Below are 25,201 nucleotides of genomic sequence, written 5' to 3'. Positions count from 1 at the left end.
CCCACTGAAAAGAAACTCCCATGATGCAGCAGGAATGTCTGAAGGGCACTTCATCTAGCCCCAATTCGTACCATTAAGGCAAGTACGAACTGTGGTTAGTGATAAGTATGTTGTTGGGATTCTTTTATTTCTAAGGTTTTATGTTCATTTTGTTGTGCACAAAAGAATGTTAGCCTCTGATGGATAACCAGAGATGTGGAAGCAAGGCTAGCTCTGGCCGTCCAAGCGTAATTAGGTATAAACAAGAGATGTTCTTGTGGCAGGCCTCAGCTAGAGAACCCTCTGCAAAGGCTCTAAGCTAAGACATCTAGATTGATAATCATAATTTATTTATTTTATTATTGCATTTATATCCCATTTTTTTCATCCAAGGAACCCAAGGCAGCGTACATAATCCTCTTCCTCTCCATTTGATCCTCATAACAACAACCCTGTGAGGTGGGTTGGGCTGAGAGTCTGCGACTGGCCCAAAGTCACCCAGTGGGTTTCCATGACCAAGTGGGGACTAGAACCTGGATCTCCCGACTCCTAGTCCAACACTTTAGCCACTGGCTACTAATTCCCTAGTAATGTGCACATGCCATGAAACAGGTGTCCACTGGACACAGAAGACATACCTGGATCAAGTTGAAGGGCACTTCAAAAAGGAACGCCTCATTGAAGTAGGGACTTAACGTATTTTTCTTTATGCTCGTCTTCTTTTTCTTCCATTTCTTTTTGTTCAGAATAAGTTGCACTTTAACATAGGGATCTGGGATAGAGGGAACAGCCAGAGACAGTTGAAAATATGAAGACAAAACCTAATTCTGGATTTCAGTTGTGAGACTCCTATAAGGCAATTTAATTCAGAATGGGACCATTTCCTGCCGACATAAACTTTCCACCAGTGTTTCCTAGTACTGCATCCCAGTCCTTTGGGCCTCCCTGACTAATCCTAGCCATTTTGTCCCCATAGAGCAGGGCCCAAGGACCACATCTGGCCTTCCAGGTGTCCCTGTCCAGCCTTCCAGGATTCCCCAGATGGCCACACCATCTTTTCCCCAACCACCAATCATTTGATAGTTTCCAAACTTTTGCACAGTTTCCCCCCTATTCTAAAAGATTTAGAATAGCAGTAAGAGCTTTAAGCTAAAATATGCTGGTTTTGGAGCGAGGGGGTTGTCCCTGTCACTTTTGTCTTTGGCCCCAGTGGAATATGGCCCCCAAGAGCTTTTCCAAAGTGGATTTTGGCCCTTTGGCCAAAAGAGGATCTGCATCCCCAATCATTGCCACCCAACTGTGGTATAATGGAGGCTGTCTATATGCCCTGTATACTCCATGATGGCTGTGTAGTGGCGCTGCATAGTTTATACAATGCAGCCACCAACTCACAGACTTTCCTCCCAAAACTGTACACTTAAAAAGTTGCTGACTTACAGTGATTTTTTTCATTTACTCCATGGTCACCACTGTCTGTTGGTGGTGGCCTCACTTCGCATTGAGGCTGGGGGTGTTCTGGGGATGGACTGGGGCCCATGATAAGTCAGGGGATGCGTGGGAAGGCTGGGCAGAGGATGGGGCCCCATGAGCTGAATTACCACCAGTACTGCCCAGAAAGCCTGCACTACCTCTTGCCTTGGAGATTTGCCACTTCCACCCCACAGCTGTGATGTTGCGGGGTTTTGAAGGAACAAGCAGCAAAGTGATGCTGTCAAGACACCCCCACGGCTAGGTGTTGGATAGGGAAACCCAGGTTCAGATCCCTTGCCCATTAAGTGGCCTTGGTTGCATCTGGAGATACCTGAAAGAGTCATTATGAGACTAAACTGCTGAGCTGAGCTCTTTGGAAACAGGTAAGATCAATCCCCACCAGTTCCTCAAACAAGAAGAGACTTGCTCAAATTTGACACAGTTCCCTTTTCTTAAGATGAATGTCAGAGATCTTCATTTGTCCCCAAATACTGTGAAACAGATGCTACCAGCCGCAGCCAAACTCATTTGCTCTCATGAAACAAGAGAGACTTCCTGTTTCCAAGGTCAGTAAGACGTCCTGCCAAGATAGCAGCTATGGTGTTCAGCCTGCTGTATTGGGTCAAAGAAGATCCTGGACTTAATGTGATTGCAGACTTCATTTGAGCAATGTACATGAATGGGTCTCCGCATCTGCCTTCATGTTCTTTTATTCTGCTCCAGCTCTCCTTCCCCATTACCTGATAGTCCATGGGCATCCATCCGCTTCAACTTTTTGGCTTCCAAGATGACCACCGTCAATTTGCTAGTGCTGGGGACATATCGGAGCGAGAAGCAAATCTCCCCAAGGCGCTCTTGCTATTACAAACAGAAAAAGCAACAGAAGGGAGAAAGGTTCAGACAGCTCACTGACAAGCTGCTAAGAGCAGAAACCAAAAGGCCCAATTACAGAGTGCACAAGGCTCAAGACTGCCAGCCAGGTAGCCATTGTCCCTTCTCCAGAAGTCATTTCCCCTGTTCTCAGAAGAATGGGGAGAGCTGCAATGACACAGAAGTGAAAGAAAGGCACTCCAAATATCCACGGTGGTGTTTTCCTCTCTAATCAGCTGGATTATGCAGGAAAATGCTTGTCCTTGCTTAGGGAGGATACAGAACATTCAGATTATAAAGACCAACACTGCCCAAGCTCAACCTAAGGACCTAAGTAGTCCAGGAAACTAACTTGAAAGCGGTCATGGGGGCTCTCATTTTAATTGGAGCAGTGGAGTTGGGAGAGATGGTGTTTAACCCTCTCCCCACACCATTTTATTCATCTAAATTGCTCCTTCCATGGAGCTACTTGAGGGGAGGAGGAATACAGAAACCATACAGATACCTTTCTTTAACCCAGCCTCAATAGAAGGATCAATAGCAGCTTTGGGGGAGGGGGTTGATTTAGTTCAGGAAAATGGCATAGGAAAGAGTTTATCTTCCCCTCTTGAGCCACTGCTGCTCTGATCAAAACTGGAGCATCCCGTGCCTATTTAACATTGTTGTTTTTAAAACAACAACACAGAGAACTTCTCTAAACAAGCGATTTATTGCACGCTCGTGATTGGCCAGTCCCAGAAATTTGCTGGTCCATTACATGACATTGACATCTCCTGTGCTATCCCTCCTTATTCCACTGTTAGAAAACACAGAGATAATCAGCTTTTAAAATAAAAATAATCCTCAAAATCGGCCCTGTATAAAGTTGACATATCACTATAATTCCGCCACTTGATGGCAAAGTTTTATTGAGTTGAATGGAGATAGGAAGTATTCAATTCAACTGAGCTGACTGCAATCCTAGAACGAAAACAGAAGCAGAAAGCCCTGATAAGGCAACAGGATTTTTTTTAAAAAAAAAATGTGGAGAAGTTCATACACATTGGGAGTTTCCATTGTAGATTTCCCACATCCCACCTATTAGTTGAAAGCACTAAGCCATGGGGAGCATTTAAGGCACACATTGGTTAGTACTGTTCTATTTTAAGGGCATGTACAAATGTACCTTTAAAAAACAGGATCCCATGTTGTAGTTTTCTCTCACAGGGCAAAGTACTGTTTTCCCCTGCATTTGACAGTGCTCTGGATGTTGATTCAGTCAGCTTTTTCCACTTTCTCATGTTTCCCCCATGCTTCAAGCCAGCTGACTAACTTCTAAAAATATATATTTATGGTGTGTTGCATGAAAGTTTGTTTGAATGTTCCTTCACTGCTTTATTTTTTATTTATTTTAAAAACACATGCGTGCGCACACACATAATCCTTTATTTTTGAAGTTGAAACACAGCCTTGGCAAGATAGGTTTGTGATGTTCCAGGCATCAACCAATCATCCCTGTGCACAGGCAGCTTCAGCTGCAATCCAGTAGAACCAGTGTTCCCCTAAGCTAAACTCTGAAGAGAAAATGCTTTCCTTGAACAGAATGCGGTGAGCATACTTCTACATTGACCCCAACGCTCGAATTACTGTATGTTTTTACACAGCCTATGGTGCTGTATCCAGTTTGCCATCATCACTGCTAGATAGTGCCCTCTAAGGGAATATTCAATTTCTGCAGTAGTAAGAAGTGCCTTGCTGGGAGCAAGGGGCTTTCATCCCCAGCTTTCTGCCTAAAAGTGGTGGGCAGCCATCAGGAGCTCACAAGCCAAGGGTGATCATTTTCTAAAAAGCCCCAGCTTCTTTACTCTTCGCTCAAGGGGTCCAGAGAATTAAAAAAAATGTGTTTTGGTTTCATTTTATGCAAGCATGTTCCAGCTTAGGAAAAAATAATATATATATATATATATATTTGGCATTTGCTTGATCCAACTGAGCCTTGTGTGGCGCGAGCGGTAAAGCAGCAGTTTCTGCAGCTGAAACTCTCTCCACGGCCTGAGTTCGATCCCAGCGGAAGCTGGTTTCAGGCAGCCAGCTCGGGTTGACTCAGCCTTCCATCCTCCCGAGGTCGGTAAAATGAGTACACAGTTAGCTGGGGGAAAGGTAATAACGGCCGGGGAAGGCAACGGCAAACCACTCCGCTATAAGGCCTGCCAAGAAAACTTCAGTGAAAGCTGGCATCCCTCCAAGAGTCAGTAATGACTCAGTGCTTGCACGAGAGGTTCCTTTCCTTCCTTTGATCCAACAGACTTGGGAGGATTCAGAAAACCAGTTTCCCCCCACTCCCTCCACAGGCATGTGCTGTCACCAGTGGTCTCCTTTACACTACCTGACTCCATGAACAATAAAGACCACTGTTTGAACATGCTAGCAGACTTTGATGAAACTGCAGTGGATGCAGAATCCATTGCTTGCTATTACCCTTCAGAATGCCTATTTGGGATGAATGTACCCAAGATCACTGACTACATGTCTTATTCAGCTCACCAATGCCAGGATGCCTGAGTTAACACCCAATAGTGCTTTGTGAATGGCCACTGTTAAGGTAATTATCACTGTCTGTACTTTTTGCATTGCAATTCCATTTGACAACACAGTTTACTTCCTCACCCTACCCCAGCATGAGTTTATAAATTTGCCAACTTGAGGTTATTATGTTATGCATCTGATTAAACAGAGTGTCCACAAAAGCTTGTGCCATCATAAATGTGTTAGGTGCCACAAGACTCTGCTGTTGTTGCTTTTCTTCAGATTAGTTATGCCTTAACATAATTTAACTATATTTCCTTTGTGTAATCAGGATGGCTAAAGGACACATGCTCATCGGAGAAGTGGAGATTTTATAGAACCAGAAGCTTGTATTTGCTCTAGATTGATTGATATAGTGTATACAGTGTGCTCACAGCTGCCCCCTGTGTCCAACGGACCACTTGTCGATGTATTCCCTTTGTTCTTGGTATCCCCTGCCTATTATCTGGCCCTTCTTAACTCTCTGTAGCATCCAGGCTCCCTATCCTTCCTGCACCTCCTGCTGTTCTTGTGCAGAATAACTCTAAGCACCATGATATCCCCTGGGAAGGAAATGTCTCTCATCAGCTGCTGCACTGAAGCCTCCCTAGAAAGTGTTGCTCTAGGCCAGCCTTCCCAGCCCTGTGTCTTCCAGATGTTTTGCACTACCTCTCCCAGCATTCCTGATCAGTGGCAATGACCGTTGGCAATGCTCCCATGAATGCAGTTGATGGGAGTTGAAGTCCAAAGGATCGGGGGAGCACCAGGTTGGGGAAGGCTGCTCTAGGTCACTGCATTGGATCCCCCACTGATATCCCTGTTCCTGGGGGACACATGGCACCCCTGATTCAAAGAGACTTTGGGTTTGCTTCACACGGTCAGCAAAGTTCTCAGCCATGCTAGCCTGTGACAAAGAGGTTACATCCATCCTGATGGTCTATATGGTTTGTCTCCAACCTCAAAAAGCCCTTATGACAATAAGTGGCCAGTTATAAAAGTTAAAGGTTGGCTTTGCCCCACTGGTGTAAACTGAAGAAATCTCTTGCCAGTACTGTTGTGGCACGACCCCAATTCTTTTAACGACAACCATTTATTGCCACCTCTTCTATCTTTGGTGAAGTCTTTCATTTAAACTTTAAAGAAACAGATTTGGAGTAGAATTAAGGAACACAGAAAAGTATTTGAACATGCACAAAGTACCTAGCCACATACTTAGATAACGAACAGGGCTTTCTTCCAGAGTTATTGTACAATATTTGTCTTTTTTGGCACTTCTCTGCTAAGGAATCAAACATGGCCTGTGCCCTTTTTCATGTCATTTTGAGATCAGCATCTTTAAATATTTTTGATTTTTAAAAAATATATATATATTAAACTTATATTAGTATTACTGCTAGTTATCTGACCCCCGAGCGTTAGTTTTACTCTACCCTGTGCCTGTTTGGTGCATTCTCTTCCCCTTCCTATTGTTTTATTATGATTTTATTAGAATGTAAGCCTATGCGGCAGGGTTTTGCTATTTTATTGTTTTACTCTGTACCGCACCATGTACATTGATGGCACTATATAAATAAATAAATAATAATAATAATACTCCATATTTCAGCCCTCTCCAGCTTCGTGCCCCCCAGATGGGTTGAATTGCAACTCCTATCATTCCCAGCCAGCATGGAAGCTGCAATCTAACACCTTTTAGAGGGTACCAAGTTGAAGAAGCTGCCATATCTGCCCATATGCTCTCTTTCGCTATTGGCTTTACCTTACATCCTAGTTTGCTACCTCAATGTTACCTTTTACTTTCTTTTATTTCCCAAAATGCCTCTTAAAAAGATTGGAAAATACTTTGGCTTGATCAGTCCCAAAATTAGCATACATATATCCACACTCTTTTCAGACTGCAGAAGGCTCTCATTCCTAGCTACGAAAATTCTAACCCAATTTGCCACGTACGCCCATGTAAGCAGCAGAGCTTACATAACTTTCTGCATGGCAACCATCATATGCAATAAAGTTATATAATATGAAAGTGATGCAACCTGTGTAATTTCCTCTTTAGAGTACATTTTGATTGGCCAGCCTCATCAGCCAAATCAGACTAAATGGATCCATCCCATCCTCCTCCTCCAGATTTTGGAGATAAAAAACATGCCCTTTCTGTAATGTGATCTTTTGATGGAAAAAAAATAGTCCATCCTATACAACATGGAACTGTAGGCAGGCTTGACCAGGCAAGGGCATGAGCCAGGACCTGACGCGAAGTTGCCATTTTGTCTGACTCAGCACATTTGATAAACTGTGCGACAGTAGCTAATCCTTTGCGAAGCAAGTGTTTCGTTGCACAGCATAGGACAGAGCCATAAGAACATCAAGATGACACTGTTGTCCATGCTATGCTCAGCATCACAGGAATTAAATAGGAGTTGGTATTTTATGGGGATAATGCTGAAATCACCTAAATGTGGGAAATTCAACTAGCGGCTGCCAGTCAATGCTAGCTAGCAGCATTTGCCACCCACCTGCCCAAGATACCAACCTCCATCTTGCCAGCTGCTGCCAGCTCATGCCATTGCTCCATAACGTGCTGCAAGTCAACATCACCAAGAGGTACTCGCATCTCACCAATGATGTCATGTTTGGAAAAGCGGTTGAAATCATACACCTGCATCACCAGTGTGGTTTCAGCAACCTCTGCCTGAGGTATCTGGAGAGGAGAAAGAGAAAGCAATCTCATTCCCAACATTTTCTACAGGGATCAGATCCCTTGTCTTTCTGAAGTTATGTGGGCTTGATGCCAGAATTAGTCTGTGTTATACCGAAAAGAAAGGACATAAGGATTGCCCTACTGGATTGGGCCAAAGGTCCATCTTGTCCAACACTAGGTTTCCAACAATGGACAGAAAGATATTCTGAGAAAACTTACAAGCAGGGCACAATGGTGATAGCTACCCCCTGTCCCCATCAAGTGATATTCAGATTTATAGCATCTGAAGATGAAGGTCCCATTTTCAGCTTTTATAGCTGACATCCATTGATAGGTCTATCATCCATAAATGTACCTAATAATCTTTAAAGCCATCTTGCAGCAACAAATAATATAATTTAATGCAATGGGTGTGAAGAATTCTCCCTTTTGTTTGCCCTGGACCTGCTGATGATGAATTTTATTTGATTACTCCAAGTATGCATCTTAAAAGAGAAAAAAAATCTCACTTTTAATTCTCACTATGCCATCTATTAGTCTATAAATATCTACTATACTGCCCCTTAAGTTCCCCCCCCTAAATTAAATAGGCTCAGCGTCTTAAGATTCTTCTTTTTTAAAAAAAGATTCTAAACTCCCTTGATAATTTTAGGTCCCCCTTTCTATACCTCTGCCAGCTCTACCATGTGCTTTTGGAGATGTGACAAGTTGTCACATTATTATCAAATTCTTGTGTGGGATTTTTTATTATGTAAGCCACACTGGGAGAGCTTTTGCCCTTAAAGGCTGCCTAGGAATGAGGCACAATCCTATGCATGTTAAACAGGGGGGTGGGGGGAGTCCTATAACTCCTTCTTATGCTTGCCTGTGGAAATTGTTGGATCTTTTTCTGTCTAAACGTACATAGGATTGCAACCTAAGTAAATTGTCATATTTCATATATTTTTATGCATCCTTCTCCTATCTTTAAGGTGGATAATGATCCCAGTGATCTAAGAATTAAGAAATTATGCATCCGTACATAAATGTTTCACATCATGTGTTCATTGACAGAAGCTATCTTGCTTACATAAAGGCAAACCCCCAGGTTCCCTTTAAAAATGTAACTTACTCTCTATGCTAAATACATGGTGTGGGAGTTTTCCTGTCAATTTCAACAGGGCTTACTTAGGATAGGGCTATTAGGCTCAACATGATCTTTCACTGGCTATTTACATGGACATCATCTAACTGAAGTCAATTAAACCACCCCAGGACACTGGATAGTATTGAAAATTTCACCCAAAAATTAATGGACTTCCTGCATAAATAAATATACACATCGCAATACTGAGCTGGACAGAAGTGGATTGATCAGCTGACAGCGGGCATTGCTTCTTACCTGAAAAACGAAGCTCTCGTTGAAAACAGGGTTGAGCGTCTTACGGTACACTTTTGTTTCATACTTCTTCCTCATATCAGATGTCAGGTAGACAATCACATAGGGATCAGAAGTACCTCCACTGTCCATGGCCTTCAGGTCTGCCGCCTGCTTCACACCAACCTTCATCTTAAAGAGAATCAGTGCTGCCAATATAATAGTGTCATGGGATGGCAATGTGAATCAAGTTTGGATACCATCAGATATTGCAGAAATGGGAGTAGAGTGGAGAAAAAGAGGGGGAGAATTCCAGAAGATGAAAAAAATAGTTTTTCTAGTCCCATTGTTTTCCGGAAATTCCTTCCTCTCACTGAGGTATATAGTGCTCGTGACGAAGGATTTCCCTGTATGCTTTGGGCCTACAAATATATCTCCTTTTAGCATCTGGAGTTTTCTCCTTCCTGTTTTCATGGTGTCCTCCCATTTTTTGTCATCACTTTCTTGACAAAAGAATGGGACAACAAAACCAGACATGGAAAGGCAAGGAGGTTAGTGGAAGCTGTTCAAGTAGTAGAGGATGAGAAGGGATCAGATATTCAGTACCTGCTGTTATGGCCGCAGTTGTAATGAAAAGTGGCACAACTACGTGAGGCGAATCGAAAGTCAGCATATTGGCTATTGCTGAGATTGGCAATTTAGGGCACAATTCTATGCATCATGGTTGGCTGGGGCATGCTGGGATTTGTAGAACTTTTTTTCTGTCTAAACATGCATAGGATTGCACCCTCAATGGACTAAGGGAAGAAATATAGCGCCGGCTATATGAAAACAATGGATTTGAAATGCTGGGAAGAGGAGAAGACAAGTCCTTGATGGGATAATAGAGCTTTACAATAAAAGAGGAACACAGATATTTCACCCTGGGATTCATGATTCATACCTCCTGGCTACGGAAGTCATACTCCAGGGAATATTGCAGCCGTCCTCGTTTCTCATCCTCCAGTCCGCACTCTATGTCCTCCATATCAGGCTGGACCTAAGTCAAGACAGCAAAATTCACTCTTTATTGTAAAGTCAAAGCAATGCAGGTAGAATAAGGAGTTTATTAAGTGTAATGCACCCCTTGGAGGGCAGATCATCCGTTCAAAATCCATTGGCTGGCACCCCAGTATCAATGAAAAACAAAGCCGCTGTATGCTGCAAGTGAGATATTAAGGAGCAGCCATTTGGGAATCAAGTACTAAAAATTAAATCCAAGTAGGACTTCATCAGTGAGCACCAACAGTAAAAGAAATGTACATTCAAGAAATAGGCTGCTCTGTCATGTCAGCTGCTTCCAGACAACAGGTGTCTTAATTTTTCCTGTTTCCCACACTAGATTTATGTGTAATGGGCAGTAGCAAGTGCAGTTGTACCACCACTAGGTTTTGGAGAAGTTTCCACTACTAATGTGGCTCCTGGTGTCTTCAGTTTGATGGGTAGGACATCTCCCTAATACACATTCCTGTTAATTCTGAACAAAGGCTGCATGTACTCATGGTAGGTTTGGCACTGAAATCCAGAAACTAGACCTTTGCTCTTTTCCCTTCACTTGAACCAGCCAGCTTCTCTTTCAATGGACTCAGAGGTTTTTATTTCCCTGTTTTTGTCAAGGATTAGAAGATTAGTGCAGTTCAACTATCAATCTCAGCCTCCACTGCTGGAATGGGCAATTTGTGGCCCTCCAGATGTTTTCACCTATAGCTCCCTCACCATTGGCTATATTGGCTTGGACTGATGGGAGTTCTGGGCCAAAACATCTGGAGGGGCACCAGTTCTCCACCCTTGCTGGATTGTGTAATAAATGGGTTTTTCTATTCTCCTGCTGTGTACCTGCTACTTCATTCTATCAGCTTCACCAGACAGGGCAAAATTTGATTGAAGTTTGGCCTCATCATTCAGAATGATATTTGGTGACATTCTAGCTCTTAAGAGCAAACTGCCCCACCTTGACCATGGTGGAGGCAGCATGAGAAGAACCTACCAGGCTGGCCGTGGTGGAGGAGCCATTGATGCTAGCCAGGTTGAGTTTCTCCTTCTTCTTGTGTTTCTTCCTGCAACAGCAGCACTTGATGATGCAGATGAGGAAGAGCAGGAGGACTATCCCCACTGCAACAGCAATCGCGATGAGAGCCCATCTGGGTACTGTTGTAGTGTTAGGAGACAAGAAGGAAAAGAAATAAGGTGTTCGTTCTTGGTGTTCTCCAAGTTATGGACTCCAGCTCCTAACACCCCCAGCCAGCATGGCTAATGGTCAGGGTTTATGGGAGCGGTAATCCAAAACATTTGGAGAGCATTGCATTGCCTACCCCGTTGTAATACATGTCAGTGAAGCATCCTTGTTTACGGGCCAGGGAATTCTTTCAGCATTTCAGTATCACTTCCTAACATAAAGTAACTCATTACCATTAAAAATGACCAGATATGAATTCCAAAAGTTAAGCACTTCCATCCATATCCTTATAGCCACCAGAACAATTTTCTCCTGGTTTTTCCATACTCCTTTTTGGGTGCTTTCAGACAAGCAAAAGGCATTCAGTCTTTTCCTCCTCCTCCTCCTCCTCCACACACACACAGGGAGGGGGGAGATGGAAGCAGCACTGGGAAAACATCCTCAAAAAATTCTGTGAATGAGGCAGGGCAATAGCACAAAAAAAGCCTCATCTGGAAGCCCCCCTTCCTTTCTGTCACAAGGAGATGGGGTTTTGTTTCTGTTTTTTTCACCAAGGGAAAGAATCCAGTTATGGTACTTTTACCACAACCTTAAAAAGTATCCACTAAGAGGAACATTTATTTTTAATTGTAGAAATGACTTCCACCAGGTGGCATAGTTCGTTACAGTGCCAGTTCCCTTTTTTCCTTAAAGGAAATTGTTTTTGATTTGTATAATATGTGTAATGCAATCTCCCCATGCAGTTAGCCAAACAATCTGTTCTCTTACTTTATCTTGCCAAAGTCAATTAAAGAAGAAATGGAAAAAAGCAACCTATCATTGCGATCATAGCTTATTGATGACTGCCAACAAGGTATAGGTGCAACTTCTTTCATTTAATTTTGTTTCCCTTTTAAAATAAGACAGCTTCACAATTCACCAAACATAGCATTTATTCATTTATTACATCTATATACTGTGCCATAGCTGAAGCTCTCTGGGCGGTTTACAAAGATTAAAAACAGTGAACATTAAAAACAAATATACAAACATACAAAATTTATAACCATAAAAAGCATAAAAACAGACAATATCCATTTAAAACAACTATTCTGGGGTCAGTTAAAAAACTCAACATATGCTGTTAACTGCCTTGGAGAAAAGTCTCAACTTGGCACTGAAAAGATAACAATGTTGGCGCCAGGTGAGCCTCATTGGGGAGATCATTCCATAATTGGGGGGGCCACCACTGAAGAGGCCCTCTCCCTTGTTGCCATCCATCGAGCTTCCCTTGGAGTAGGCTTATTATTCTTAGTACCTCACATATTTTATGGGGAGGGGGAAAAGACATTAACATGTGTAGACTTGACACACAGCCTGATATTGCGAAGCCCACATGCACACACACTCACTGAACAGAACTGCGGTCATCGAACAAAGAGCCAAAATATTTGATACATTAAATATAGGATTACATTTAATATTTGTGTGCATGTATGTGTGCTAAAACAACCATGGGAAAAGGGAGCAAGTATGACCATTTCTGGATCACAGAGTCAGAGAAGTGGTTAACCCTTTCCTCCTGTGCCATAATCCCAATGGAAATTAACACACACACACTGGGCCAGTCATAGGGTGACCATATGGAAATACGGACAAGGCTCCTGTATCTTTAGCAGTTGTATAGAAATGGGAATTTCAGCAGGTGTCATTTGTATATATGGTGAAATTCCCTCTTCATCACCACAGTTAAAACTGCAGGAGCCCTGCCCTCCTAACCAGATACAAATATGTGCTTTGTTAGGCAAATATAGGTGATATGTTGCCATGGGAACTAAATAGTTGCCCAATTGCTCCTCAGTAAGGAACAGAACCATTTTCTGGAATGTTTGAAAAGAGAAAATCGAGGGAGTTTATGGCAGATCTTCCCTTCCCAACTAAGGATGACATGACTGAACTAGGTGTCTGCTTGTGAAGAGAAACTGCAGTTTGAGTCTGAGCAGATTGTGTGAGACTGAGGAGAGCAAAGCAAAAAAAAAAAACCACTGAGTTTTGGGACTCTATCATGCAGGCCCAGTAGCATTTGGATGCCCGTTGAAATTTTTAAGCTGTGCCTCCACCTACGCTTTACCTGTATATTTGTAAATAAATGTAAATATCACAAAATGCTAGTATGCCTCCAGTGAACTTTTTCTACAGGCAACTAAACCTAGGTAAGTGCTGTTCCCCTGGAACTTCTCACCATTCAGAGACAATGGCTGAGCATAACACTTTATAATCTTTACATTTAGGCTCATTCTTCCACCCCTTGAATTTACTCACATGGAATTTTGTTAATAATGCCTTCAATGATGCTAGGCTGGGCTGTGGTTAGAAAAGGAGTTGCTGTGTTGTTACGGGGGCTGCTGGGAGCAGCAGTGATGCCAGATATCGTTTCTTTAGCCATGGCTTAGGAAAGGTGTTCTGGAAAATAAAAGGGAGAGTTATTGACAGATTTATGAACTTCAACTTTACCCATGCAGACTGTAGTTGTGATAATGGCCTAATTTCAGCCTGATCTCAGAATCACAACTAAGTCTTTTGCAGTACAATCCTATTATACATGTCTACTCAGAAGTAAATCCAGTTGAATTCAATGGGACTAACTTTAAGATGGGGGGGTAGAGGATTGCAGCCTTAAAAAGTGAAGTAATTTTAGTTTAACAACTCCTCTGAGCATCTGCAGTGTAGTGGTACAATTCTGGGATTCAGTAAAGGGAGGATAATGACTTGCCAAGAGAAAACTTCCCCCCACCTGATCTCCCAAAACACTCCTCCAGGAGTGTATTTGTTTCTATCAACCAATAAAATAAAATTGGTATCATTGTGAAAGGCAGGAGTGTTTCCAAATTTGGAAGTGCATGTATGTGTTCAGAGGAACTTTTTAGAAAGATTTTAAAATTATCTTTCAAATGCCTTCACCGAATGCCTGCTCGGAATACATAAAGCACAGGTAAGGTAGATGGGAGTTTTCCTCTGAGAAAATAGATTGTTCCCTCTTAGGTGCGTTGTTACTGTCAGCTCCCCATTCTATTTTCAGAAGAAGGTGTGGAGATTAAACTCCTCCCTGGGAACACATGCATAAGAGACCACACCAAATCAGTGTGGCAGATGCGTCACTTATTTATCTTGGCTCTCATCCCACATCCACTCACGCTGAGTGTTAACATGCCTGCATTTCATCAAGAGATGCAGCTGGCAATGGCAAGCTGTGTTCCTCCAATCAACGTAGGAATGATTTCTCTGACAGCATTCCTTAATACAGATGGCCTCGTCAACTTCCTTTCCAGGATGTGAAGGTTTAAAACATTTATAAACACAGAGCGTAAACATTGCAATTAATGCAATTGACTAGGTTTTAAAAGGAAAAAAAATACTTGAATTGAGAAGGCAAGAATCCATCCCATTCCCTTCTAGCTCCATCCAATGGTAACATCTCATAGTAGGGATTCTAGGAAGTTTCTGCACGTGTAATAATAACTGCATGGATCAGAGATAATCAGCAAGTTCATAATCTCCCATGATTATGAGCATCTGGTGCTTTGAAGCTTCTCCTTAGCATACAGTTGTTAAGAGTATAGGAACAATCCTTGGGTTAAGAGCTGGTAATCCTAATCTAGTCACATGCTATAGACCTTTGTTTCTCTGAAACAAAGCCTATTGATGTCAACAGGTATCTTTATATTGAGCAGATTTCACATTTCCCCTGAGAATTAGCAAAATTCAATCCAATATTACCGGAAGCCTTGAAATGCATCAGGTGCCCACAAGGCTAGAACAGAGAAGGAAACAAGGATGAGAAGCCAAGACGGAAGAGAGGTCGCATAGTGGCACGTTAATCAACTTGAATAATTCAACAACAAACTGTGGGTCCTCAAGGCGGCTTGTTAAAAAAAAACAAAAGCTACACTGCATAGTTAACAAGCCACCCTATGGGAAATGTCCTAGCTACAGATAACATGCTAACCCACAGTTCAGTAAACAACCCATGGTTCAACAACAAAACACACCCAACCACTGAGTGTAGGTTAGCATGTGTGAACCCATGCCAAATCTACACCAAATGGGATATAACACTGCGAAAGTGGTTTGAAAATGGCATATGGAACCTGTCAATGGGCCCCAACAGCTATCCAATAGCTGCATTAGAGTTTTGATGATTGGTTTTGGCGGAAACCTAGAGCAGATGCACTGGCATTAGAGTCACCAGCCTTACTGGATCCTTATGTAGTCAGAACTGCACCATCTATGCATACAAGGGATGTGAGGGCTTAGGGGAACTCCAAGGTTTACAAAGGTACAAAAATATTGGGGGGAACCCAAGAACAGCCCAATGGGGACTTAGCAGGATCAGTGCCCACAAAAAACCGACTGTTGGGAGAGAAAGGGAAAAGGTGGGGTTGGGGATAGAATGGAATATGAAATATCCTAGAAAAGAGGTGTGTGTGTTTCTGAGAGCCAGTGTGATTTGGTGGTTAAGAGGGTTAGATTGGGACTCAGGAGAGCTGGGTTCATTGCCCACTGTGATTTTGGGCCAGTCACTGACTCTCAGCCTCACCTACCTTGCAGGTTGTTGTGAGGATAAAATGGAGAGGAGGACCACATAAGCTGCTTTGGATTCCTTGCAAGAGGAAAAGGTGGGATATAAATAGAATAAATACATAGGGCAAGTTTGGCTAGAACCCCGTACAGGATCATTCCACATTGTAACATTTTGGGGTGTCTTCATGCTGCTCCTTCCTGGTGAAAACCCACAGTATCGCAGCTGTGGGGTGGGAAATCCCCATGGATGTTCCGGTGGCGATCCAGCTCACCAAACTTGCCCCCTGTCCCTTGCCCGACCTCCCCATGACCAATCGGGGGCCACGATCTGCCCTCCGACGTGAACTTGAAGCGAGGTCATCACTGACACACAGAAGAAGGACAGTGGTGAAATAGAATAGTCTGGTAAGTCTGTGACTTTTTTTAGTGTGCAGCTTCAGGGGAAATGTCCAGTGGTATCTGTGTGTTGGGGGCTGCGTCTATCACCAGTGCAGTGCCACTATACAACCACTATGAGGTAAATAGGGCATATAGGGCATAAGCCCTTTCTTACAGGTCCCACAGCTTAAAAATCTAATATTTGGTCTTATGCTCTGCATAAGGTCATACTCTGGGTTCCCTATGTTTTCTTAAGGGCAAAATTTGTTCCCCTAGTCTAACATTGGCAGCCTTACTTCCTGTGCCAAGGTGACAGCCATCAGGACTGTTGTACAAGCATTTGCGGGGTGGGGGGATTCTTAAGTGGTGCAAAAGAACGCCTTGCAATGAGCTGCTGGGGGATGTGGGATGAAAACAAGAATGAAGAGGAGGCCAGGCTCTGCAACTTCTGCTTTGACAACCTGAGGAGGCCTTTAGGTGCACTGGAGGGCCAATGACAGGTATGCATAAGTCATTCTGGAGCCAAAAGGGACAGGTCCAGCTAGCTTGCCTCAATTGCTTGGATGGGATGCTGCTTCAGCTGTAGGAGCTCAAGGAGAGGCGTCTGCTGCAATAATTCAGTCCCTGGAGAGTATCAAAATGTCAAGAGTGCATACATCTGATGATGAAAAGCATTCCCCAATTGCTTTTCTCCTATAAAGCACACAATGAGCAACACTGTCTCTATTACATTGCCTTCAACAGTGTGCCAAAAATGTGTCTGCCTCAAACTGTTATTAATGCTGTTAAAACCATTTGCCATATGATATCATCTCACAGATCAAGAATACCCTTTGTGGTCACTATTTGGTTATAGAAGATAGGGCTGTGCTCTGCTTCTCTTCGGTTCGGAGAAGCAGTAGTGAGGCGGCCTGATTCGCCTCCGGAAAAGGCAGAGGCGAAGAGAGTCGGTGGGGGGGTGCGGATCGAGGTGAAGAGGATTGCCTCAATCCGGAGCTCCAGACGCAGGTAAGTGGGGGGGAGGGGGACTCATCTGGCGACGGCGATGCAGCCAGGTAAGAGGGCAGGGAGGAGGGAGGCTTATCTGCATCCATCGCAGGCTTCAATTGAGGCCCTGGTTGAAGCCGGAAGTGAAGGCCGAGGCCTCTTCCGGCTTCAAGCCGCGGCCTCAATTGAAGCCCGCAACGACAGACACAGGTAAGGGGGGGTGGCTTACTTGGCGGTGGCGGGTAGCGACCATGCAGCGACGACGGCAAAGTGAGATCTCACTCCATGGCGCAGCACAAAGAGGATCGGGCCTGATCCGGATTTTCTGGATTGGGCCACGAAGCGGATCGGGGGGTCCGTGCACAGCCCTAATAGAAGATTCCTCTAGAACTGTCTTTCTTCAACCTGGTGCCCTCCAGAATCATCTAATGCAAGCAATTTTGCATCAAGGAAGTGGATGTGCCCTCCAGATGTTCTGGACTACAACATCCAGAATCCCTAACCATTGGTGTCGCTGGTTGGCTCTGATGGGAGTTGCCATCCAGAAGTTATGGACTTCACCAGGTTAAGAACATAAGAAAAGCCATGCTGGATTGGACCAAGGGTGCACCTATCCAGCATTCTGTTCACACAATGACCAAACAGCTGCCCACTGGAAATTCAAAAGTATGACATGAACACACCTTCCTGCCCACTCTCCCCAGCAGCTGGTGTACATAGGCATACTGCCTTTGATACTGGAGGTAGGATATAGCCATTGACAGCCTTAGCCTCCATAGATTTGCCCAAATTTGTCCAAACGGCTGCTCTAGAATCTGAATATGCTGCTGCTTAGGACAGTCTTCCATGAGGTTTTAATTCCCTACTGCCAGTGTGAACTATGCAGGGAGATCAAGCTGCTCTCCATATTTTACATGTAAGTCATGTTTTACATGATGTGTTAACAGGGCTGGTGCAAAACGTCTGGATACTCTCAGTAGTGCTGGTGAAAGCTCCCTCCTCCTCCTGCTCCCCATTTTTGCAGCAGCTGCTGCTGCCACCACCACCCCACTCCTTCCTGCAGCCGGCCTGCCCCTTTGCTTGCTGAAGGACACCTCTCCAGGGAGAGAGGCATCAAAGCCAGGCATTTGGGCCTGACTAACACACTGAAGAGCTACACCGGCCGCTTTCTCCTACCAACACAGCTCTCTACGGGACAGTGAGTGGCGTGTCTTAGGGGTTGGCAGGCTGGGCCCTTCTGAACCTTGGGGACCTTGGCAGCTGCCCAACCTTGCTGACCCCTGACCTGTCAAATTTTCCTCTCCCATCTTTAGGACCATATACTATATATCTGTGCATTAGCTGAGCCATCTGAAAGACGGCTATGTGACAGTGGCCCACTCCTTCGAAAAAGTATAGGAACTACGCAGATGAGCAGTGTCATATCAATGCACGATTGTCTCGTCATCTAATCAGTGCGTGATCATGAAGACTTCTATCATAGGCTCTAAAACAGGGGTTTGGATAGCTAAAGCCGTGTCTTCACTCTCAGGTGAAACGATGCTGCATGGGAGAACCACAACATTACTCCTGCATTGGTGCAGCCAAACTCTGACACTGCAGTCACAGCCTTGGTTGTGCCCCTTTGAGTTACAGAGTGGGGCAGGATAAGGCTGGGGCAGAGCATGAACTTCTATGGCCGGTAGTGCGTCAAGTGTATGCTCCAGATCAGGTGGATGCCTAGATTAACACTGCTGCAGGCAAGGCATAACCATAGTTCTGGTAAAACCAACATTTTGTGCCTGACCGACTGACTGAAATCTTACAAGATCCGTAGGTGGTTGAATGCCAACTACTCTGGAATTTCATGAGATTTCTGTCAGTTGGAAACATCACAAGACACACACGTACCCCTCTGCTCTTAAAAGGCAGGAAATGGATACTGACTATAAGAAAAAGTACATGCAAGCCATGGGGCAGAATGTTTTTTTAATGCGCCTAAGTATCTGAGATGATGACAGTAGCATCTCCCCACACCAAAAAAAAGAGAGAGATTTGACCAAGCCATTAAATAATTATGAAATGCATGGAAATCATCTTCATATTCACTTCCTTCCTATGTAAAATTGCTTGTATTAAACGGTGCTGAAATCGGTTACTAGTTCTCAGTTCCTTATTTGCATGAAACTTCAAAACAGAGCTCAAACAGTAACCTGAATAAGGGCCTAAAGTTTATTTGCCACTGCACCCCAAACTAAGTTTAGGTCTACTCCATGTTACATATCCCCATCATCATGAGACTGATCCCTTCATTGATGTGATTTGGTGCCATCTCATAGAGCACACTCTTCTGGACATGAGGCTGTATCATTTCTGTGGCTCAAAGCTCATTTATAATTGTCATCTGGGGTCATCATACATTAATGTGTATCGCTCAAAAATAATGGTTTTGGTTTGAAAGGCTAAATATTTACCTTAAAGGGGACAGTCCCCCGTTCATGGAGACATATGATATGGGTTAGTCCTAAGCTTAAATTGGGGCTGGAAAAGCAGATGAACTTTAAGTCCTTAGTCAGTTTACAGACTGAGCTCTGTTTCAACGTTCCGTACAAATAAGGAACTCGGATCTAGTAACCAACCAGCATTGTTTGCATTAGCACTAGTGGCACACCATGAAAAGTGGAACAATGAATATATTTTTTCAAACAATGTCAAGTTGATCTTCATTCCTGAATTATGGAAAAGAGGCAGGGTACTGTATGTAACAGCTCTCTTAAAATTTAAGAGATTTAGGCCGTTTCTACACCTGGCTTTTTCCCTGGGATCATCCCTGGACCGTCCCTGTGCATCTAAATGACACACAGGGGATCCTGGGAGCAGGCAGGGAGGAGCCCTCCATTTTCCTGGGATAACCCTTAGGTATAGAAAGGGCCTCAGGGTGCAATCTTATGGAGATAGTTGGCAGCCTCCAAAGTCAGACACTGACGACTTTCCAAAGCAGGGCAGCCAGAGGATGGAAGTGATTCTCACCTCTGTGCTCCGGTTGCCCTGCATTTTTGTCTAGATGAGATATTGCCAGTCCAGCTGGGGAGCTTTGGAGCAGGAGCAGGGGAAAGCTGTGGGGTGCATAGGAAGCTGTGTAAAATGGCTTCCATGATCTCTTCCTTCTCTGCACCTTGGACTTGCACCCTTTTTGCCCTCCCAAGCTCCATTTATGAGTGCAGAGACATAACTGGCAGGGTGGGAACTGCAGTGGCTATAAAGGGGAGTGGGGAGGAGAGCGCTGTTTCTGGGAACTGAGTTCAGAGCCCTGGTTCTGACCTCGGTTCCCAGAAATCAAAATTCTGATGGCCCTCTAGACAGTGTCTAATGGCCATAGGATTACGCCCTTAAGGGTGCAATATTGTGCATGTTTAGACAGAAAAAAGTCCTACAACTCCCAGCATTCCCCAGCCTGCCATGTCTAAACATGCATAAGATTGTGCCCTTAAGAGGTCTTAAGACATAAATCTTCAGAGCACATTATTTTATGTGTTTTGCTTTGTAAAGAATCATTTGTGATATATAATTCTTCAATGATTAAAAATAGTGTATAATCATTTTTATAACTACTAACAAGGTTAAATAAGCAGCTTTAAAAAATCCAAATGTTAATTGGAAATGGAAACAAGACCACTTACTTCTTTTAATTTCTCTTCATCTTATATTATCTCAGCAGAAGCTGGTTTCTAGTAATTCCTCTTCCCTGAACGGAGCACATCATTGCTAAATGTGTTGACCCTCAGCTCAGCATGCTGAATTTAATACCAAACGGCAAGAATTAGCTGTCTTTTTTGTACAGAGCAGAAACTAAACCGGAAATTCTTCTTTGTCAGCTGAGAAACCCGACTGCTGAGAATGGCTCTGGTTGGCCCCACCTCAGTGTTAAGTTATGTACCTTTGCACAGAAAGAAAAGCAACTGTGGGCACTCCCAGTGAGATGTCAATTTTATCAGAGACCCACGTAGCACCAGGACAAAGCGAGCAGACTGCAGAAACCCAGGTCAATGGACATCTACATTCATGGTCCAGTTTGTGTCAATAGGAATGGATCTGCTGGAGGGGCTGATATAGATTTTAGGGTTTCATTAAAAAAAAAACCCTTTTGACAGATATTTAATATAAAGCATTGGAAATACTGAAATCTCTTTATCTCCTCTATGTCTATTAAAGATACCTGGCAATTATCTTTTTTCCCCTGGGGGCTGGGGAGAAGAAATTGATTGCAAATGAAGTAACTGTGAATCCTCAAAAGTCCTGTCCCATATCAATGGATTCCTAAAATGGAATCCACTTTAGAAAACTGAAGGGGCAGACACTTCTCTCTGTCCATTTTGCCAAGCAGAATAGGAAACAGACTTCCCTTTCCTTGACACTCTATCCCATGTTCTCTGAGCAGTTTAAGAACATGAGAACACAAGAAGAGCCCTGTTGGATCCAACCAAAGATGTATCTAATCTAGTGCTTTGGGCATCATCAGATTAGCGTTTTATTGCACGCTCGCTACTGCTCATTTATGGATGTTTGCATATCCTTTAGATGACGACGTCTGCCTCCCACGTGCCTCACAGTCCTTCCACTTATTTTTCCAATGCAAAATAGACCCCTTTTAATCCGACATTTTTAAAAACAACAACAACAAACAGAATGTGCCGTGATCTTCTGCTGTGTGCAGGAAAAGTGGTGTGATAAAAACGGCCCCTGAATGGGCCACATAGTCTTTGTTTACTTCCTCCTTCTTCTCTGGGAAGAAAGAGGAAATAATGAAAGACAAAAGCGGGGGCAGTGAAGCGCTGGTAAGGAAACACAATTCCCACCCCCCCGCCCCCGGCGTGATGATGATTGTCTCTCACAATGGCCAACTAGATGCCTCTTGTGAAGCCTGCAAGCACTGCAGGACATGAGTGAAATAACATCCTCCTGCTCATGTTTCCCAGCTAATGGTATTCAGGGAGCTATGCTGCCTCTGATCCAGCATATATAGCCATCATCATGACTAATAACCATTGCTAGGTGTATTCTCCATGAATTTCTCTAATCCCGTTCTAAATTCATCTAAATTGGCAATCTTGTGCTAGTGATTTCCATCGTTTACAGCATTCCAAATGTGAACAACCCTGTGCCCTAGGTATTCACAATCCCCTCATAATGTCTCCTAACTTGAACATTGTACAAATAAATGTTACCTTAATCAGCTTAGCTTTATAGTTGGTATCCATGCAAATTCTTGTATTATCTCCAAGATAATGTCAGGTGATATAAGAGCTCTTTTGATCTTATCTGATATGGCTTTAAGATATGCATCTGATGTTGCATTCACTGAATAATGAACATGCATGTGTGAACTCTTACTAAAGTTCTGACTAGCAAAGTGCTCCTTCCTGGCAAAGCAAATGCATGAAGCACAAGAGATTGGGCATCTTCTCTCCTCACTATAAATCAATGCAACTGGAGGAATGCTGCATATATATCTCCTGAAAATCACTTCCTGAAAATCACTTTCTGCCAGCTGACTATATATCTATAGTCAGCCAGTGAATGTGTATGAAGTCTTCTTTCACATTTGCTCCGTATAATGTTCCAGCCCATTGTTCCCTTCCCATGTGCAGAATTCACACAGCGTCTCTTGCACAAAGAACAGTTTAATCATTAAACCTAGGCCAAAATATTCTTTGCATGAGGCACACCCTATAACAATTGATAGCTGGCAGAAAGTGATTTTCAGGAAGAGCCAAGTACAAAGTGTTTTCTTCAGCAGTGCTTGTACTGTAGGCAGTACAATTCTCCAAATAATTGTTAAGATGAATAGAAAATTAATAAGAAATCATCCTGGCTGACAGAGGTACCACCTTAAAATTTCCCATTCAAGTTTTAGGTCTGATTCATCAAATTACCTTCCTTGAGCTCATGCAGATATCTGAACTCTGAAGCACAGGTACACACTCCTGCATGGGAATGCAGCAATTCCCATAACATCAGGATGTACATTTTGGTACAGCCAACCCAAGACTTTGAACGGGAAGTTCACAGCTCAGTGACAGAGCACATGCTTTATGTTCAGCTACATTTCTTAAATCCCCATAGTTTTCCAAAAAGCGGGTTAGATTGTGTAGAATGAGCCACAGGGATTTTTGCAACCAACATTGAAAAGCGTGAGAGAAACTGTGGCTGTGGAGCTAGCAGGGCTGAACAGAGTGGGTGGGGTTTAGTTAGGGATTTAGGGGGTGGATGAGGAGGCCTAAAAGACGACATCTAGCTCACAAGACTGCTGCTTCCCTAGTCTTGATATATATTGTATGCTCACTGATCTAGTGGCTGGAAAATAATATTGTAATTATTATGTATTATCTGTGCTGAAGCTGCTAACAGATAAATACACAAACAGTACTGAAATGTTAGGTTTTGAAAGTGACCACTTTATTCATGTTGCATCACTTAGGCCATGTTCACATTAATAACAGCGCAAGCCTATGCATGTTTAATCCCCCAGAGTTCCTTGTACATAGCCAAAACGGAGGAACAGTTGGTAGAGGGACAAAGCACCCTAATAATCAGGGACATTGATCCTAGGGACACAGGGAGCCAGTGCTGCTCATGGGATTTACGGGGCCAAAGTATACTTTGAGTGAATTTTTAGTTCGTATACACTCAATACTGACATGTCTCGCTATGGATATGAACCAGGAGCCATAAGGTTATGAGATCAAACGAAGGGAACTTAGCTAAAAGACACCAATCATTCTTCCATTTCCTCTCCACACTGCAAAACAGTCAAGGCCTTCCTGCAATACGGCTCAAGTCCATTAAAAGAAACACATGAAAACATCAACATGATATGTTATTGGGACCAACAAAAAATTACAAAATAGTTAGCAAGCTTTGTGGGGTTCTTCTTTAGGCTCGATGCTATGATAAACAAAACAAGCAAAAAAGGGGGTGTTTGGGGGCATGGCAGAAGAACCCCAGTGTGGACCATGATGTAATTTCAGAAATGTAGAATATCTAATTTCAGAATTAAAACAGAAACGTCTTTTATGATTCATGTATAGAATGGGATTGTGGTACATGTGTGGGCAGTGGGCCATGCTACAAGTTTGTATTGGGACCTAAGCAGTGATGCTTTGCCTCTGTCAATGAGACATAACTCCTTAGAAAGTGTGGTTAGGATTGCAGGCTATTTGGCCTAGAGCTGGTCCATACGGTTGAAAATTAAGTCCTAGAGATGAATCCAAATGAGAGCACGGTTCAAATCTAGCCTGTAGCATTTAACCCCAAGAAGCCCCTATAGAGTTACCTAACACAACAAACTTATTTGCAGGTATATTTGTATGAAAAGAATTTCTAACTCAAATCAGACAGGAAATGTGTTTAATAACTCATGGGATGCTTGTAGATTTTCAGGATTGGGCCATTTTCTAGGAAATACAGTGCCAGGGTGGTGGTGTGTAATATTCCAATGCACTCTCTGAAAAATGGAGGTTTTGCAACCACACCTAAAATAGTTATTGAATCCATTATAAACTCAACCAATATATATATATATATATATATATATATATATATATATATACAACTCCTACCAGCTTAAAGATGAGTAAGTCACACAGGAATGTCTTTTTTAAAAAATAAACGTTATAAGCATTATTCAGGGACCTAAGCAACACCGGGTATATCAGCTAGTCCATAATAACTGTGAGAGATGGGGTGGGTGGTGGAGAATGCAGCCCTTTTCAAGGAATCATTGGAAGAAAATAGTATTAAGGATTTTATGTGTAATGTACACAACCCGATCTTCAACTGGAATAAAATTGGAGCTCACAATTGGAGCTTCAGCAGAGATACATCAGGTGACATCTGGTGACAAATTGATTCACTTGGGGGTAATTTGATCAAATAAACTAGTCAGGAGAGAGGAGTTTAAAGCTCAATTTTGAAAAAGGAGAGTGGAATCCTAATTCTTACACAGCAATTCTAAAACCGATCTACTTTGACACAATAAAGTATCCTGGAGAAACAAGGGCTTGTTGCAATTGAATTAATCTCTCTTACATAAATGTATTCATATGAGCTCACCTGAATTGTCGTTCTTATTCACTCCACCCTGTAACAAAGAAGTAATTAC

The 25,201-nt window shown here is 43.1% G+C and overlaps 2 protein-coding genes across 3 annotated transcripts in view; one reads left to right on the top strand and one right to left on the bottom strand.

The window, feature by feature from the left end:
* The window catches only part of IGF2 (insulin like growth factor 2), a 960,921-nt gene that overhangs the window by 677,903 nt on the left and 257,817 nt on the right, over positions 1–25,201 (top strand). The window lies entirely within an intron of this gene.
* Positions 1–25,201, bottom strand: part of SYT8 (synaptotagmin 8) — a 30,721-nt gene that overhangs the window by 1,572 nt on the left and 3,948 nt on the right. For both annotated transcript variants that reach the window (XM_063117120.1, XM_063117119.1), the window contains exons 2-8: positions 13,438–13,578; positions 10,948–11,108; positions 9,865–9,960; positions 8,946–9,113; positions 7,397–7,564; positions 2,190–2,307; positions 618–751 (exon numbers count right to left, since the gene is read on the bottom strand). In XM_063117120.1, the coding sequence (XP_062973190.1) occupies positions 618–751; positions 2,190–2,307; positions 7,397–7,564; positions 8,946–9,113; positions 9,865–9,960; positions 10,948–11,108; positions 13,438–13,561 (969 nt within the window). In that variant the 5' untranslated portion in view covers positions 13,562–13,578. The remainder of the gene's footprint in view (positions 1–617; positions 752–2,189; positions 2,308–7,396; positions 7,565–8,945; positions 9,114–9,864; positions 9,961–10,947; positions 11,109–13,437; positions 13,579–25,201) is intronic.

The sequence above is a fragment of the Elgaria multicarinata genome, chromosome 2 (genome assembly GCF_023053635.1).
Source record: "Elgaria multicarinata webbii isolate HBS135686 ecotype San Diego chromosome 2, rElgMul1.1.pri, whole genome shotgun sequence".
In the NCBI taxonomy this organism is placed as follows: domain Eukaryota; kingdom Metazoa; phylum Chordata; class Lepidosauria; order Squamata; family Anguidae; genus Elgaria; species Elgaria multicarinata.
Note: the sequence above shows the minus strand (reverse complement) of the source record. Positions and strands in the feature narration are given on the sequence as shown.